At 55.2% G+C, this 17,998-nt stretch overlaps 6 protein-coding genes across 6 annotated transcripts; 1 reads left to right on the top strand and 5 right to left on the bottom strand.

Annotated features, from left to right (window-relative positions):
* Nucleotides 1–99: 99 nt before the first annotated feature.
* Nucleotides 100–1,218, bottom strand: ColSpa_03930 (peroxisomal adenine nucleotide carrier 1; the record flags this gene model as incomplete). The annotated part of the gene is made up of 1 exon (XM_049270142.1): nucleotides 100–1,218. The coding sequence occupies one exon, from the start codon at nucleotides 1,216–1,218 to the stop codon at nucleotides 100–102; it is 1,119 nt and encodes a 372-aa protein (XP_049126099.1).
* A 1,044-nt stretch (nucleotides 1,219–2,262) lies between these two features.
* On the bottom strand, nucleotides 2,263–3,775 carry ColSpa_03929 (salicylaldehyde dehydrogenase; the record flags this gene model as incomplete). Its single annotated transcript, XM_049270141.1, has 5 exons — nucleotides 2,263–2,672; nucleotides 2,732–2,908; nucleotides 2,965–3,486; nucleotides 3,558–3,689; nucleotides 3,715–3,775. 5 exons carry the CDS (start codon nucleotides 3,773–3,775, stop codon nucleotides 2,263–2,265), a joined length of 1,302 nt encoding a protein of 433 aa, XP_049126098.1.
* Nucleotides 3,776–4,675: 900 nt separating this feature from the next.
* Nucleotides 4,676–5,452, bottom strand: ColSpa_03928 (uncharacterized protein; the record flags this gene model as incomplete). Its single annotated transcript, XM_049270140.1, has 1 exon — nucleotides 4,676–5,452. One exon carries the CDS (start codon nucleotides 5,450–5,452, stop codon nucleotides 4,676–4,678), a length of 777 nt encoding a protein of 258 aa, XP_049126097.1.
* Nucleotides 5,453–5,694: 242 nt separating this feature from the next.
* Nucleotides 5,695–5,895, bottom strand: ColSpa_03927 (uncharacterized protein; the record flags this gene model as incomplete). The annotated part of the gene is made up of 1 exon (XM_049270139.1): nucleotides 5,695–5,895. The coding sequence occupies one exon, from the start codon at nucleotides 5,893–5,895 to the stop codon at nucleotides 5,695–5,697; it is 201 nt and encodes a 66-aa protein (XP_049126096.1).
* A 5,189-nt stretch (nucleotides 5,896–11,084) lies between these two features.
* Nucleotides 11,085–12,342, bottom strand: ColSpa_03926 (lipase 1; the record flags this gene model as incomplete). Its single annotated transcript, XM_049270138.1, has 2 exons — nucleotides 11,085–11,156; nucleotides 11,221–12,342. The coding sequence occupies 2 exons, from the start codon at nucleotides 12,340–12,342 to the stop codon at nucleotides 11,085–11,087; spliced, it is 1,194 nt and encodes a 397-aa protein (XP_049126095.1).
* A 2,342-nt stretch (nucleotides 12,343–14,684) lies between these two features.
* On the top strand, nucleotides 14,685–15,851 carry ColSpa_03925 (uncharacterized protein; the record flags this gene model as incomplete). The annotated part of the gene is made up of 3 exons (XM_049270137.1): nucleotides 14,685–14,817; nucleotides 14,896–15,618; nucleotides 15,673–15,851. The coding sequence occupies 3 exons, from the start codon at nucleotides 14,685–14,687 to the stop codon at nucleotides 15,849–15,851; spliced, it is 1,035 nt and encodes a 344-aa protein (XP_049126094.1).
* Nucleotides 15,852–17,998: the final 2,147 nt, after the last annotated feature.

Below are 17,998 nucleotides of genomic sequence, written 5' to 3'. Positions count from 1 at the left end.
TTTGCTGTCCTCTTGGGCCCTGTATCCAGGCGCCCCCGAGTTTGCACAGTGACAAGGTGGAGCGGCTAGCATCCAACATAACACGCGCCGGCAGCATCTTCATCGAAGTCTGAGGAATATCTGACGGAGACGCTGCAACCTGACCCTGCGCGACTTCCCTTGCGACAGGGACAATAGCAGAATACCTAGGCGAATGACGAACTTGTGAATGATGCCTTTCGTTACCATGGTCAGTCCATGGTTGAAGAAGCTCTTGAGCACTTCGCCCTGGAGACCGGCGTATAATGCTGACAATCCCTCGGTCCTCGCAATAGACAGTACGATGGCTATTACGCTGCCTTCGGCCATCCTCTTGAGCTTATTTAGGGCGCCACTCCTCTCATCAACGGAAGTCGGGCTTTGGGGTTCCTTGTTGGATTCTGAACCAGAGGGTCTCTCCAGGGTATCGGTGCTTCTCCGCGGCGAAGTATTGCCAGACCCCCGCATCTGAAGCCTGGCTTTGGCGGTTTGTAGGGGGTAGCTGATGATGGTTGCGATGGACTTGCTGGCGGCAGCAAGGAGAAAGGTGGTTTGTGTATTGTGCGATGTCTCGTCCGAATCCGGGAGAAGCGTCTTCCCCAACTGTTCGTTGAGAAAAAACGTTATGCTGGGATTGATCGTCAGCAGCAAGGAGGCGGAATACCCGGCCCAGAGCCCAGCTATGCCGTTCTCGGCGCCAATAGAAGACAAAATCTTCCAAACCGACGCGTTCTCGCCGTCAGCGTTGCCTTCGAACATGGCTGATGTCTGCTTTCTCGCGACCACGTTTGCGATGGGCGTCGTGCAACCTCTCGCGCAAGCGCCAGCTAACGCGCCAACAGCCAGCTCGTCGATCACCGGCAACCTCCTTCTGCCGCGCGACCGACGACGGGCATCCCGAAAGTACTGGTAGAACAGGAAGAAGAGGAACGAATCCGCGATGGACTTGAATACGTCCTGGGCGAGGCCCGTGTAGAGCGCAGACACGCCGCCCTCTTGTGACGAAATGGCCTTCAGCGCATGGAAGACGCCGCGGTACTGGTCCTTCTCGGAGATGGCGTCCTCCCTCCGTAGCTGGCGCTGGACCTTGAGGCGCGTCGTGACGAGGTCAAGGGGATAGACTGCGGCCGTCGACAAGGCTGTGCCGGTTGCACCGGCGAGGGCGTGGCCCAGGGCTTCGAGGACACCGGCAGGCGCCATCGCGAGGAATGTGCGATGAGAGGCCCCCCGAGGAGGATTGGAATCGAAAGCGTTTGAAAGACTGCGAGGCCAATGGGTCCTCGTGACAAGGGTTGTTGTTTGAAAGCGCAAAGTGCGGAGGAAGACGAAGGATCAGTCGAGACACAAAGAAGCCGGCGCTCGTATGAGGTCCTCCCGAGAGTATTGTAGTGCAGTGCAGTGCGCTCGCTATGCAGGATGGCCAGGTAACATGTGATGAGAGTAGTGGCAGTTTGCAAAAGCCGCAAAGTCGGAGGTTCCAATGAACTCCTACTCGAGGGGAGGGAGTGAGTACGCAGTGCCGAGGTCAGCTCGGCGCAGTTGCCGGGGCGGCGGTGGACGGTGGGTGGTAATGATTGCGCAGAATCCGGGGTAGAACCGCAACGACGTCATCGTCGCGCGGTTCTAGGCTGCGCTATTCCGCACCCGGGGGGGATGGGCCTTGGGCGGCGCGAGTCGCATGACCCACAGGCTCGCCTGGTAGCTCCGCGTCGCGCTGGGTGTGTCCGTGTTGGTTGGCTTTACTAACTCGAGCCCCCATTGACCACTTGGCTAGGTTGGTGTAGCACTTCAAGTAGTGCCAAAACACATAAGAATGGCTGGTTCCCAAAGTGCACATGTCAAATTCTCGCACCGCTGAGACATTTTATAGCTAGCTGCCTCTCGACAGTGCCAGTTTCACGAGGCCGCGAATGCTGCATCGTCATTGGCTACCGGTCTCGACGGCAGCATCTAGAACCCGTATATTTGATTGTACATGTTCGCTTTACTCAAGCCAGACCTTACTCTCGGCGACCGAGAGCTATAGATGTGGGAATCATCAAACGCCACTGCCTTTGCAATTCCAGTCGCAATCAGTTGGTATACCACCGAGAAGAAAGGGCAAAAAATCGAGGGGAAAACCCCCCATAACGCCTGCCTCCCGCCCTCCCTTTCGTTTCAAAAATGCATGAGCCTGCGATCCAACGCCCCTCTCCCATGTGAGCCCTCTTATGCCATTCGTACTAACAGTCGAACAACGCCATGCTATGCCCTGCTTGTCACGGATGGCCTTCGTTGTGGTGGCTGGCCTTGCATGCTGAAGCTCGAGGATCTGCGAGCTCCTCCAAAGGTCATGTCCGCCGTGTCGGGCTCTCCCGGCGCGTCTTCCGTGTCCATAAGGCCTGGGTGACCGTGGGGCAGCCTCTGCGCACCGAAGCCGTTGACTTTGAATATGTTTGTTCGGCCACCGTTTGTTGCCATCTGCAGCTGCTCATGGAGACGTGCAAGCTGATATTGCCTCTTGATTGGGTTAAGCAGTGGCTGCGGCACCACAGGTTGCGGATTCCAATGCGCCAGCGCACTCATCACAGCAGCCGTCTCCTCGTCCGAGTCTACCGGCCCGGCGTTGGCCTCGTCTTCGTCTTCCAATGGGGCGTTGGCGTCGAGAGCAGCCTCTGTGGAAACAGTGTTAGTAATTCAAATGGATTCCAAAAGGTCGGTGTGCACCACGTACTTTGCTGTTTAGCCTGATTCTTCTTCTGATACGCCGCAAGGAGCATATCGTAGGGTAGAGATCTTCCCGCGACCGCGCGTTTCGCTCCCATGCTGTGACTCTTGCACGTGAGTGATCTCGCGCATGGCTGTCCATTGGGTAACAGGACACCGCATTGCCGTTCGACATCGACGGGACCTGCACTTCAGTTAGCATGTAACGTTTTGTCACGTCGATATGTCTGCGTCACCTACCTTTTGGTTTAGGAGCTTTCGGTTTGGGTTCTTCCTTCTTTTTCTTCTGTTTGGGCCCTTTCTCGGCATCTCCGTCTGCCTTGCGCTTCTTGCCCTTGCCCGTATCTCCATCGGTCTTCTTACCCGCGGCCTTCTTCGTGGTCTTGCTGCCGGTAGCCTTCTTTTCGGCACCGTCTTCGTCACCATCGCTATCGTCCTCGCCCTTGCCGTCGGCATCTTCGTCTGCTTTCCTGGCTTCTTCTTCCCTCGCAGCCTCCTTGGCCCGCTCACGGGCTTCTCTCGCCTCTTTCTTGCGCTGGGCCTTCTCCTTCTTCAGCTTGAGGCATTGTGCGATGTGGGCCTTGGCAGCAGTCTTGAGAATACTCTTCTTGCAGTGTTTGCATTGCTGCAGATCGGGTGTATCCTCAAGCGGTCGGCCGGTTGCAAAGGCTTCGCGCGCGCTGTCATCGAGGGGGTTTACGACAGGTCCGGGGGATGCGACAGAAATCGTTGGGGAATCGTCTTTTTTCGACTTCTTGTCTTCTGGTGTGGCGGCACAACGGTCAGTCCACACAAGGCCACATAGATGCTGTACGCAGTTTATGGGGCCTCACCTTCAACGATACTTCCTTCCCTCCAGTTTCCAGGCTTATTGTACTTCGGCGCGGGCTTCTTCAGCTTAATAGGACCATCAGGTTTGTTCTTGGGATCCTTCTTCGATGCGACCTTGATTGTCTGCTCGTCGTCTGCCGCGAATTAGTAAATGCACACATACAGCTACACGGAGAGATCGGAGCGCATTACTCTTTTTGGAATCCGAAACGGTCGCCATCGTGTCTTTTGTATGCTACGTCCAGCTACTCTTATAACCTCGTGATCGAGGCTGGTTGCGATGGCGATGGCGAAGTCGATGTTGATGGTGATGTCGATGTCGATGGCGATGGCGATAGAGGGGCCAAGGGTGATGGTATGTGGCAAAGGGCCGCTCTCCAGTGACGGCAGAAGCGCAGGGTGTCAAAGTCCGACAATTGATCTCGGCCGGAGGAGTCACTTCATGGCAGAAGAATTGCGCCGTAATTGGAATATGTCATCGGAGATCGATGATGATAACTTGCGATGCGCCGGGCCCTGGTCCAGCGTGGCCGTCGAGTGTCGTCGCCTGTTGCCTTGGTCCGGCAGGTGGAGGACCGTGGCTAGAGTCACGCGTAGAAGCCGCTAGTCTCCACAGCTGGAATCCCATAGGTCCGTCCACACGACATACCGTACAAAGTCATGATTTACCGGCACTGCGCACTGTTTCGCTATCAGACTCGTTGCCTTTCAGGAAAGCACTATCGGAATTACCATCCAACCCACCCCAATTGGCGACACACTGTCTTCCAAAAAAGACTACGTTGTGCCATTCATTTAACAGAGAAATTCTGTTTCACGGGTTCTTAGTCACCGTTGTCGAATTGGAAGAGTGCAAGCTAGTAACTTGTAAGGAAGTTGTTCGTTGAAACTGGTTGACTGTGCCACCATTTTATTTTGGTCGCCAAAATGCCTTGTCCCAAAAATGCTCCGTCCAGCCTGGTTTTGATGCGTCTTAAAAAACGTTAGAACGATGGTATCACCCAGCCATAACCTAGCTGCTGCTCCGGTCCACCGGGGCCTCGGGCCCATTGCGAAACCTTTCCGATTCAAAATTCGTATGTCGAATGCGCCAGCTCCCATTGCTATTTTCCTCCAGTCTTCACCAGTCGTCTGCCAGTATTCCTGCGGCGCCGGACCTGAGCACCGTGTCTTCATGCGCCCGCATAGCCTCCATCATGGATCGAGCATGTAGCATACCCATGTCACCCCAGATCGTCTGAATGACGCCCAAAGCCCACTCCCAGTATTCCTTAGGAACTCCAGGGGCGCAGCCCGCCACCTTCAAATGGAACAGCAACGCCGGCAGTCCTGCTGATCCGGCTCCGCCTCCACCTGGACTTTCGACTGTTACCTGCGTCGGCCCGTCGAGAGCCGGGTGTCGCCAGTGGGTTGGCGCGCTCACGAGCGTGTCTCTTGCTAGCCTTCGAATCTTCGTGAGAAAGTTGTCGCGTGCGACCGCTGAAACTAGCGGTAGACTGGAGACCGGGTTTTTGTTCGCCAAGTCCAGCAGGTTCTGGCTCACCAGAACTCGCGCCCATCTGTAGTAGTTCCAAATGCGGGCCGTCCAGACGTCGTGATATTTATGGTATTCGCCCTCGAACACCGCCTTTGGGGGAAGGTGAGCAGCATGTACGGTCTCGTATAGCCAGTCTCCTTCCAGTCCAGCTTCCCATGATGCCAGGTCGGAGTCGAGGTCCAGTAGTTGTTGCAGGACATTGGCTGTTTTTGGTTTTCCGTCACTAATGACATGGTTGTGGATTATTGACGAGATTTCGACAAAACGAGCGATCAGAACCGCCAGGTCGGTGGAAGGTTTGTCAATAGGCAGTTGTAATTGCGAACCGTACGACACCCAATCATAGAATTCTGCAGGCATCGGCGTGCCCGCAACGTGAAGAGGTATGAACTACAGAATAAGCCAAGCGCAAAGAGCAAGCAGAGTATGGGGTATCTTACCATTGAGTAGCAGAGCTGCAGCAATGCCCTGAACCCTGCAAAAGGCACACTGGGCATCGGACACCAACTTCTCATCAACGCCGCTCCCCCCATGACGTGAGCGTTAACGGTACCAGTGGTATGATGTGTCCCTTTAACAACCTAAACAGCCAGCGGCTCAGATTAGCTAACAGGCATAACAGCAACGGTGACCACAAGTGGTGTAGAGGCCACGGGCAGAAGGTAACCGACCTCGAACATGGCGAGCGCGACAACGGATCTCATCGTTACATCTATGCTGGGAGTGTGCGGAGGTCGGATAAGCTTTCCGGTTTGTCGAAGTGCGGAGCCGTATTTCTCTCGCGCGGTAGCCATCATTTCCATGTTGCCAGTCAAGTTGTACAGCCCGGCAAGCCCTACGGCACACATAACGTCCTGTACCGCTGGGTGCCAGATCCAACCTTCCGTGGCCAGGTCTTGGCCCGATTTTGGTTCGTCCGGATGTCCTATCAAGTAGCGGTTGACGTAGAACTGTACCCCTTGCTCCTCCAAGGTGGGGCCGATATGCAGAGTTGGCGGACTCGTCTCGCGATTTTCTTGCTTGACGACTGGTAGCACGACTGGGGATATTGAACCTGTCGAACGGCCGCTTGACGAAGGAGTTGGGGCGGAGGATGCGGCGTTTGACACTGGCGAAACCGTGGCTGCAGCGCTCGATCGTGGCGTGGCCCTTGTGCTGTTTGGTGTACTCTTTCGGCTATAAGCTGGAGAAGAAGCAGGCGGCGATGGAGCATTCGACGCAGAAGCCTGAATGGGCCCGATTTCAGGGCCGTCAGACACCCCCCATTGAGCGTGGGCTTTCTTGATGACTTTGGTGCTTTCATCGCGGAACATAAGTGAGAGTTGGTCTCGATAGCCGGGACATTTCTTGCCCACGCGAATGCATTGCGAACATTCGGGTTTCACCTTGTCGCACTACAAGGAAAAAGAGTGTCAACCAGAATTCAGCTTCGGCCCATTCGTGGAGCGAAGAACTGGAAGAGACAATGGTATGTAGAGCAGCGGCGCCGTGACCTGCTTCAAGACGACGTTGAACGACCAGTGGGCATGATAGTACACACCTTGATACGACGGATCCGGCAGTTCTGGCAGCCCTGAGAGGCCTTGCCGCAATACACCATTCTCGAAACGGGGGGTTGGAGGATGCAGCCCTATTTTCTTCGAGAAACCAGGACGTAGGCAGATAGTTGAACTGGAAGTTGTCTTTTGGGTGCGAATAACCAGTGGACGATGTTGTTAAAGCGTACGCCCATCACGAGACGTGAGAGAGGTAGCGGATTGCCATGCGAGTCTCGAGTGCTCAACCCCGCGGCAGGGTGACGGGGGCAAAGGGAAAACGTGGGAAACCCGTGGTTGGGAGGGGCCGGCGATTAAATGTTCCCGATTTATCTGCGGTTGAGATGTGAGAAAAGGCGAATGAGTTACGAGCGGCGACCGAATCGACGGGATTGAAAAGGATGGATCGACGGGGGCCCGCAACAGCTTCTCCCGGGGGGGCGAAATACCTAAGAAATGGGTGACGGCAGTTTACTGCGAGGTATTCGTAGTTGTCAGTTGTCAAGGGGGGAGGGGGCCGCCGTGCGGAGGAGGTTTGCCAAGTCAAGGTTTGGGAGCTGTCCCAGACCCGCACAGCACTTGCGCGGGGGGCCTTTAACAAAAAGCAAAAAACAAAAAACAAAAAAAAAACCACCCTGGAGGGGAAGCTGGAGCAAAGTTGAGTTCAGTGACTGAGTGGGAGGGGGGGGGGGGGGGGGCGCGGGCGTGGAAGCTCCCGTCGCGGATCCAAATGACACCAGGGCCCGGGCGGACAAAGCAATTGAGTCGTTCAATGGGATTGTAATACAGGCTGGAGGGCCGAAGGATAGAAGGACAAGAGATGAGTCGGTTCGAGGTTCCGGGGTATGTACAATGTTTGGAATGTATCGTTCCCCAGCTTGGTCAACTTGTCTTGCAGTTAGTCGGACTAAGAGAGCGTTGTAGACAACGGCCCAAAGAAGATGGATGTAGGGTAAGGCACGAGAGGAAGAGAGAGCTGACAAGTGACCGGGAGATGGTGGACATGAGCAAGGAATACAGGAAGAGATGGGTAGAGTTGTACAATAATTATCGTACAAAACGAGACAGCACCTGTGCGTTAAAAGGGAAGTTGGCGGGGCAAGAGAGACGATACTTCTGAGAGCCACGAGACTGAAGACACACCAGACGTCGGAGTCTTGCCTTAGCAGGGTCGACGCAGAAAGGTACCATAGAAGCACGATGAGTGCAGTACGAGGTACGATGAAACAGCGTGTCCTCCGAGGTATCCGTAGGTAGTTAGTTGACAATGGCCTTTCTTCCTGTGCACACCTTGGACAGATGCGGACGAATATGGGGACGGTGATAGGGGAGGGGGCCCAGGCGGGCAACGATCTCGGAGACTGAACTTTCCCTACTGTCAGACGCAGCTCGGACTTGGGGAAGGTCCCGGGACAGTGCAGCGGGATCTGTCATTGAATCCCGCCCCAGTCTTCGCCCATGTCACCTAGTGTACCCTACATAGATGCCTACACTAGTAGTGTAAGCACCCTCCCTACGTAAATAGGTAGCGCCTGTGGTATCCCATGCTTCGGGGCAAGCCAAGGCAGCTGGCCTTATCAAACGCCCCATTTATGCCGTACAAGGGGTTGTTGATGGGGCTGGCCATCCCGGCAAGCCGTAGGTCCTAGTGTACCTATGTAGGTAGTGCCATCGGGGCAGGCAAAGGTCTCTCCCGTTCCATGAGAGTCCCTCGTTCCGGGGCGTCTTCCATATGGCCCGTCGCGGTAGACGCACTTACGCGCAAATGACAAGCAGCGTTGAGGCCGCAGTGGAGAGGGTAGGACGGCAGCGTTGCGTCCGACACTCGGACACGTCTTGGAGGACACTTGCTTACACATGTTTAAACCTGCCAAAACGTGGGCACGAGCCTTTTCAGTTTCTATAAGCCTGTCCCCGAAGCATCATGACGGCACTTACCGACTCGTGTGCAGCGGCCATCACCCGCACAGCCAGCAAGGCCAGACAGGATTCTCCTTGCAACTCTGCACGTCCGACTGGCATGTAAACTTCACAGCAAGGACCTGCTCCCGGGCGACTGCCCACTGCGCAGTAGAACGTGCGCGCCCTACGGCAGCTTCCTAGCGCGTGTCTTCCGGCAATAAAGGGACCAGTCACGACGGCTCCTCCTCTTACATTACAAATGCCACTGTGACGGAATAGCGAGCCCTCGCTCCTGTCACTGGCAGGACTCGTAGTCCGAGTTTCGTACAAGAGACGCTCCCGCCAATTGCAGCCTGTATGTGGATAAACTTTACCGGACGAGGTGTAGACGCTAAATCAGTGGTGGTAGTGTAGAGAGGAACCATGCTCGAGCTCACAGCTGCCGTCGCGTCACGCCCACCCCCCTGGCAAGCAAGTCAGCCTGTCTGTGTGTGTGTGTGCGTGTGTGTGTGTTTCGTTCAGACGTCAAGACTAGCCTGTTTCGCGTCTTGACATGCCTTGCTTTGCATCTCACATGTGCTTCAGTCCTCAGGGACCAAACCTGTCAATGAGCACTCTACTCTGCAATGTCATGTATTGCGCATATACATAGGAAACTACTATTTGGGGAGCCCGGGCAGCTCCCCATATAAAGGTGGACCGTTGACGATCATCTTGACCAAAAACAGTCCGACTCCTCTGTGGTCGAGCTGACAGACCAGGTTCTCGGACCCCCTGGACTCCTGGGCTGCTGAGAGTCCCAGTCCGCACGCATCGGGACGGCTGCAACAGTGCAGCAGCTTTTACTATGTACTAGTATACGTAGTGCTGGGGGTTGCCAGCAGCACACCGTGCCACATCGACGGACTAGGTAGCACTGCAGCGCGCATCACGCAGATGCAGGCATCACAGCCATCATGATTAACAACAACACAACCCAGGTACGGGATACACATCCGCTTCCTGCTGCTTTGGGTTGCTTGCTGTCAATCCGACGGCATCGCATTCGCAGCCCTAACCCCAGGGGCCCAGCGCCAGGTCCTGTCCAGACAGGGGAGGGTCACTGTTGCGGCGGCCAACGGGCTATCCAACTTCACCCCGAGCCCCAATCCGCGAACATGCCCCGTCTAGATCCCAGTACCTACCCTACCCAGAATCTCCAACTCTCCGTAGAGCAGCATCACCTGTATCGTCTTCGTGACAGCCTTGCCAGAGTCACTGGCAATTAGAACACTCTTTGCTTGAGATTGGTGGAGTTAAGCCCGCAAACGCCCGCGGCAGTGCAGGGGATGAACAACTCCGTTTCGTTAGTGAGCGTATAATTTCTTATGCCTTTGATGTCTCTCTCTGTGCATCTTGCGGTCTAGATCGGCCCTGCACTTTTGCGCAACTCGGCACCGAATCATGCCAATCAACGGTCTTCAGCTTCCAGAACGATTGCACAATTCCCACAGCCCGCCCGTACTAACCCATACTGCTTGCCGCTCTCTACACCTAGCCTCCTCAAGGCCCGGGAACAGAATACCCTGGACAGGGCCGAGGTTGGCTACGGCTGTCGTTGATGGTTCCAAACTAGCCCCAGCTAAGGGCTTTCATTGGCCGCAACCTACACACACGATCCTGTCACATCCGGGCAGCTGCTTCAGTTGATCTAGCTCCTCGCCCCGCCAGACTTTTCATCGGGACGAGGTTGAAGCCATAGCCCCCTCAACTTCCAACCATCACCCACCGCCGGCTGCCCCCGCAAGGAAGCGGAGGAAGAGTCAGGCGGATCGACGTGCGGATACCTCAAGGCAAGGGACCAAAAGACATGGAAGCGAAATAACACAACACGATCCTAGCGTCGTCCCCATTTGCAATGGTCATTTATGTGTCAAGTTGTACCCGTAAATGGCAGGCTGTTACTGATGTCCTGCAGCTCGCCTCTTCAAAGTTGTTTCCCCATCTCAGCTGTTTTTGCTCATCAGAGTTCACTCAAAGTTGCTGTAATTAATACTTCATCGCATCCGTAAAGAACCGGCACAACCCATACAAAAGTTTGAAGAGGGTCTTTCCGAGAGATTCTCCGAGCCAAGAGGACGACCCCGCCGAATGATCGCACCGCCCAAAGAGACCGCGGCATCACCTGCCCATGCAAACATGGGCCCCGGTCACCTAAAGCATGTGAACGGATCCTCGGTGTAACTCGCGATCCTAAACTCCAAATCTCCCCGGCTCGCGGCCGGTGAGGCAGGCGCGGCGCTGCATTTTCAGTCCTCCTGTTCGACGAAGAAGGAGGAACGAAATCCACCAAACAGAGTCACGGCAGGAATGATTGGTAATGATCGACTATGCACCGCAGCGTGTACATGCTCGGCCAAAAGATAAGCTGTGATTTATGCACTGATGAAGGAAAACGATATGTACGCGGATGTCGGACAAATCGAATGCCAGAGCGAGACTGCCAACAGAGTGCGGCCTTGCCGTGTCTACACTGCCCAAGCAGCTAACCATAAGCGGCGGCCCGCAGGCATGATTTAGGAAGCTATATCTAAGCCGGACCAGACCTTGTAAACTTCGTCTCTGATGGCCTCATGGCCCAGACTCCTCTGCCAGTATGTCAACGAAACGTTCAAGAGACAAAACGCCAATCACCAAAAAGGGAGAGCTTACCGGGTGGAAAGTTTTCCCGTAGTATGTTGGCACATACCACATGGAATCCTGAATCATGACATCCTCACGAGCAAGACGCAGCGACGGATCGCCTCGCTTGGCCCTGGCCATGTAACACAAGGCCAGCAAGCCCCAGTCTCCAGACCTCTCAGCCGGTTCCAGGCAGGTATCCGGATTGATGAGCGGCGACAGGGGCGACAGGATACGGCTGTGCCCAGCGTCGATATTGATGCTCGTGCTATTGGGGGCTGGCGTTGGGTCCGTCACGTTCGGGTTGTTGTCCTTGCCCCCGACGAGGAAGAACCAAGTCTCGGTCCTGTTGTACGCAGGCTCCGTTACGTTGGGTTCGCAGAAACGATGCCCATCGAACTTGGCGTCATAATCGACGAATGTAACCTTTGGAGTCGTGAACTTCGAGTTGACAGCGTCGATGGATCGCTTCAGCTTGCCATTGACTGCCACCACCATATCGTTCATCCGCTGGCGGACATCCCTCTTGAGCTTCGGCCCTTGCCACCAGACACCCAGGGTGCAGTTGTCGCATTCGTCGGTCTCAACGCTGAAGAATCGAGCATAGCCAGTGACAGTAATGACAAACCACGGACGCTTTTCCCACTGGACCTTGTCCAGTATCTCCATGATAACCATCTCTAGGCGGTTCTCGAACTCGGAACTCTCGATCTGATCGTCCACATACTGCAGCGCCGCCTCACACGTTCCGGAGTAGAAGCTGTAAAACCGGAAGATGCAGGCGTTCATAACCCGGAAGAAACCAAGGTCATTGCCCCCGATAGAGAGAATAGCGAAGTCGGCATTGATGGATGTGTTGAAGCTATCAATTTGGCTGCGCTCACCGCCAGAGAGGACATTACCGGTAGTCGAACCGGTGCAAGATAGGAACTGGAAGGTTGCCGCGCTCGCTCCCTGGCTTTCGGTGAGATCGGTAAAGATCAAGACTGGGTGTGCGTGGGTTCCATGTCGACAGTCGTCTTCGACCCCGTCAACACCGGTGCCGATGCCAGCACTGTAAGAGTCGCCAAAAGCAACAAAACCCGCGGCAGGTTGCGAGTGTTGTTGACCGACCGTATACACATTTCGGTACGGCACTGCGAGAAGCCTCATTAGACCACCACAGGGTTTCTTTTACGTTGTTTGTAGACATGCCTTTCTCTGGAGAGGTAAGAACCTGCTGGTCTTTGGGCTGTCTACTGGATTCCGAGATTCTCTCGGAGGAACCCGCGGCTTCAGCCAGCAGTAAGAAACCGGAGAGAGCAAGCGGTAGCAGCATCACTATCTCGGGACCGGTGTCAGGACGCTGCAAAGCGAAATACCGCAAAATCACCGTGCACAACAGCAAGATTGAAGCACCGCGTTTTGGTCCATCAACCGGGGTAATCAAAATTGAATCGCAAAGATTGACGAAGTTGCAGATATGGCAGGATAAGAGGTCCACGGATATGGACGCTCCTAAGAGCGCGGGCGGTCGACGTGCATGTCCCGGGACACTGCGCGGCGCAGGATCAGCGTGACCGACTGCGGGTTACATCACCCATCTTAGCATGTTGCAGTCAAAGGGTCTCAGACCAACTGCTTTCACGAATGGCTGCACGAGGGACAATCCAGAACGATGGCAGGTCCACGTACGCCCATAGGCCGCCCAGAGCTAGGCCCACCACAACCCAAGCACGTGTACTCTGTACTATGTAAGCCGTCCACGTGATGGAGGCTTGACGCTCCAGATCCGGATCCGGGGCCGACGGCAGAGAGGAAGGAACTCCGGGCCCGTGCCTTTTAGTCCAAAGTTTGGCCTAAGACTTCTATCTCCAGGGTACACCGGACGCATTGGCGACATGTTTAGGTAAGGCCTCCCTCCCGTCTTCAAAGAGTCAAACGAAGACCAATCGAATTCGGGACCGGGGCGTTGAGCGTCTTTCGGACAATGTATATCTTGGCTTTTCGCTACCGGCCTCCCGTCTTGGCTTGCAGCTGAGAGTTACGGAGTCTGGCGCCATTTGTGGCACCGCAGGTTGACACTACTGCTACTGTTTCATGGATGAGAATGTGAGCCTATTCCACGGACGAGATGAAAGCCAAGAATCAAGAAGCGAATTCGGCATTGCAGGTGGTGGGTTGCGCGCAGACTGGAATTGCATCCACACCTTTTTGATTCAGGCAGCCTCAACCATTCTTACATTTGCTCATACTTGTGTCAATTGCTGACAAGTCAACTGCAGAGCAGAGCAGCAGTGGCCGGGCTTTCAATCCTCTCTGCGAAGGAATTGCGCCAGTCTGAGCATCTGAGCAAACGATTACCCTTCAGAGGTCGAGACCTCAAGGGTAGCTTCCAAGAAAGAACATACAAGACCAGTGACGTAATCATAACTTGGTAGTAGCTCTCGAGCTCCCCCGCTCTCTCCCACGTCTCCCTCGAAGCACCCGGAGCCACACCCAACGTCATAATCCGCTGCATGAGGCTTGCCCACTTCCATAGCTGCCGATCAACCAATCCTACATAGTACCCATGCACTTCTGCACAGCTACAAGGTTATCTTGGCGGCTTGGTGGACGATATGACGAGGTATGCGAACCAAGTCGCTAACACCAGCCCGCTCGTTGGCTGGCCCTCTTTTCATGTGCCACATTGGGAGCTACCGGCACCGCAACCCGTCCGTTTGCGCCAGCTTTTGACGTGATACCATCTAGTTCTCTGCGCCGGACGGCCAACCACCAATGCGACAGGGGAGGCAGGCAGAAGCAAAGCTGCCCGCCTACCAACTACCTGCTTTTGACGCCCATCCTGCCTTGCTTTGGCCCTAGGTATCCAAGCCATCTTTTCCTCGTTCCTTACGTACGGCGAAGACGCGGGGCATGGATGGCGCAAGAGAAATCCAAGTGCAACGTGTGGCTGCTGGGATGTAGGACAGCTTCCGCCCGGACGGATCCTCTCCCCCTCGTCACTCACACAATCCATTGGCCGACAGGCATACGTGTGCCACTAGCGAGCCCATCAAGGTGAGGTAAGTTGGACAATCATGGCCAAGATATCTCTTTGTCTCCCTCGAGCTGTGGTATCCGTCCCAGTAGTGAGCGTGTGCGAAGGTAACGCGACCACGTTATTGCTTTCCCAATGAGGGGAAGCTTATTGCCGCCGCTAGCTATTTGATTTCATACCCACCATGCTGTGCCGTTCAGGTACGTTCTGTACGAGAAGGCGGGCAAGGAACTGTCAAGGCCCAAAAGACGTCAGACCTGTTCTAAGCTGGCCACACTTGGCTTATAAGAAGCCTCTTTGGCATCCTCACCCCGCACTTCTTGGAGATTTTATTTCCCCCAAGATCCAACAACCCAATAGTACGGTTACCCATCCCAGACCCAAGTAATTCCCTGCAAACGACCTGGCAGACCATCGACACACTACAACAAGAAATCGCATAGCACACCATATCATACGAAACTCAGCCAACATGGAGACCATTAGCAACATCACAAATGCGGCGAGCAAGGCCATCTGGGGTACGAACGAGGCTAACGAGGAGCCCGTTTCTGGTGTCAAGGGAAACACCAACCAGGGCGAACCGTATGATGCGGGCAACATCGGTATGTGAAATTTTGCCAAAGAGCCGCGTTTGCGAACTACTTCCCACGCTCAAGCGAGGTTACTAACCCCAAGTGTAGAGGACCCTCTGGTCAAGGAGAAGAAGGCCAACGTGGCGGACGCCAACACTGCCTCTGGCACGACTGGTTCAGCGTCGACCTCCGAGCCCACCACGACTACGGGCCTGACTACAACCGTTACTCCCAGCACAACCACTGCGTCGACCGAGCCGACTGGCACTTCTGCAACGGACGACCCATTGAAGCACAAGTCGACTCCTACGGAGAGCACCTTGACAGATAGGTCTCGTGCCACCGAAGATGTCACTACTCACAAGTCGTTTACGACCGAAGACTCCGCCAAGCACAAGGAGGACATTGGCAAGCCCGAGTTGAAAAACACTTCTCCCGATGACGTGCCCCCGGCCGACAGCGCCGCTGGGAAGACGGATACACGCCACCCTGCCGACCCCGCTACCGACCCTGCGCCCAAGGGCCAGGATGTCAACAACAAGGCTTCCGGCCCCACTAGCGGAGGTGACAAGCTTGACGGCCCGGGTCCGAGACCCTTAGAAATTGTTGCCAAGGAGCGTGGAGGTGACGCCGGTAATGCCAAAGACTCGGCCAAGGGCGGTCTGATCAAGGACGACTCAGCCTCAGGTCTCGAGGACAAGAAGAAAGATGACCCCAAAGCAGCCAGCAGTGGTGACGGCACCGGCGAGAAGTATATCAAGACCTCGGGCCTGGCTGTCGATGGTGGCGACTTTGACGCAACCAAGCCTGGCGCTGGCCGCGAGGCAGACCGTAAGTCTTCCCCAACATTGACAGCTCTTTGAAACTCGACTTACACATTCACAGGTCTTCTGGACGAGAAGGACCCTGCCCACGCTGCCGCCAAAGCCGCCGTCGCCAACTCTAGCAGCGACAAGACAGGTGACAAGACCAACGAAGATCGCACCCACAACCCCCACGCGGGCTCCGAGAAAGAGAAGGAGAGTTTCAAGGACAAGATCAAGGCAAAGCTCCACCGCCACTAGGAGGCTGATTCAGCTACAGGCTCTGCAGACCTTTCCATGTTGTATCAACAGTAATTTTATCGCCAGCGCTGTGAAATAGCCTCATGACGGCCGTTTTGTTATAAACTGATGGCCATGATTGTAAATCTAATACTTGGTAAATTACACGCTATCTGATGTTTCTGTGTGAATCATGTGAATGCATTTCCGAGGAGGTGAGTCCATATCAGCCGTAGCCGGCCTCCACAACATCCCACGGCCACACCACCCTGTGTCCGGAAATCCTGGGGGAGGGGGTAAACGGCCCCCCTCCCCCTCATACTTGCCAATGAGCCCCCTCCGGCGGGCCGTATCCCGATCTTCCTCTTGTGCCCCAGCTCCGTCGACACCCCACCACCCTATCTGCGTGATGGCGTCGACAAGGGAGTGGACAACCGCCCCCAGAAACGGGATGAATGAGGGGTTGACGGCCTGAGGTCGGTTCCGAATGCAAGGCAACAGTCGCACGTTCGCACACTCGATTGGTGACTCGTTCACTTGCCCGTCGTTGTCCTCGACCTGTCACGGAAGGCCCGCCGGCAGGCGTCCCGACGCCGATGCTCGACTTGTTGTCCTCTGCCTTTTTTTTCATCTGGCCTGCTAGATTGGTGAGTCGTCTGGCTCGCGTGTGCCGCGCCGCCTCTTGCCTGCCCTAGACGGTTGCCCCCAGGTCTTTGCGGCGGGACAGGACGGCCCGGATATTCACTCCTCCATGTCCGCGCCACCTCAACTTTGTATGGCTCACTGATATTATCCGATCTTAACCCCCTCCCTCCCATGGTTGGTTACACGACCACCAATCCGGGTGGATGTGTCACACACACACACACACACACATGCACATTCCTCACTTCACACGGCACCACCAGGGAGGTTCTGTCCCGTCTGCCAAATGTGGGCCAGCGTATCTGCGGCACCAACATGTCAATCAACACACTACCTTTGATCTCCTTCTCGTGAGGGATCAGAACACGGCACGCAGGTCACGGGGCAGTGCGCCAACAAGCCCCAGTTTCTCTTGATCAGTTCGAAAAAAGATAGGGGGGAGGGGAGGAGGGAAAACCCCTCCCGAATCTCTCTGATATCATTAAAAGTCTTGGCGCGACTCCAGAATGGGTAGTAGAGTTAAAAACTTTGGCGGTCATTGACTGACTGACTGACCAAAAGTTGGTCCCACCCCGTCCGTCCAACATCCGCTATTCCAGCGCGACTTTGTCCCAGAAGAGACAATAAAATAAAAAAGATAATAATAAAAAAGGAATAAAACCCCGTATTACACCAAGATTTCATCTCACTTCGTACGTTCCTTTTTTTAGGTTTCTTGTCCTTCCATCTCGTCGGCCCCTCCGCTTCCCATCCTTGGCTTTCCGTGCCTGATCGATATATAATTTACCGAGTCAGGCCTTGATCTGTCAGCGCCTTCCACCCCCCCACTTGTAAGGACATGGCCACAGCCAGAGTCTAACAACAACTTGTGAGCCGTGCTTGCCTGGCCCGTGTTCAATCGACCTCCATTCATCTCTTGACGTAGTGCACCGCTTTGGCCCCCCTCTTCGTTGATGGGAAGTCATCCAGTTCTCCTTGGCCCTCCACGCAATGGAGTAATCTCTCTCTCGACGCCCATTGTGCCGAACCACTTGCTGGTCGACATCACGCTTCAGCATCCTTGCTTCGTGAACCTAGGGCTTAATCACGTCTCGGCCCTGTGGTAGCAACCACCAAGCAGGCAGTCAAAAATCTTAGCTCGGTCTCAAGTCCCGTCGCGATCCCGGCGGGCCGGCTCGAAGGGCATGCCCAGGTGGTCTTGTGCATCTTGCGCGTGCCACAAGAGTCCCATTGACGTGCGGAACGCCCACTGGCAGCATCAGCCAGCCCACCCACACTTGGATTACCTGCACGGGCGAGGCGCAGATATGTCCCTCTGCATCCCAGCAACGGCCGATCATAGGAAGCCAGATTCGGCAAGAACCCTGCATCACAATCAAATAGAGTAAGCCAACGTCCCCGGTCTCAAGCAGAAGGTTTGCCACGAATAAAAAACAAAGGGTATTTCAAGGGCGCGGGACAGGGCGCCCCCTGACAAAATGAACAATAGATGGCTCGTGTGTGCGGGTAAACCAGACGACGGC

The sequence above is a fragment of the Colletotrichum spaethianum genome, assembly GCF_022836535.1.
Source record: "Colletotrichum spaethianum MAFF 239500 DNA, contig08, whole genome shotgun sequence".
Lineage (NCBI taxonomy): Eukaryota > Fungi > Ascomycota > Sordariomycetes > Glomerellales > Glomerellaceae > Colletotrichum > Colletotrichum spaethianum.
This window is presented reverse-complemented; position numbering and strand designations above follow the sequence as displayed.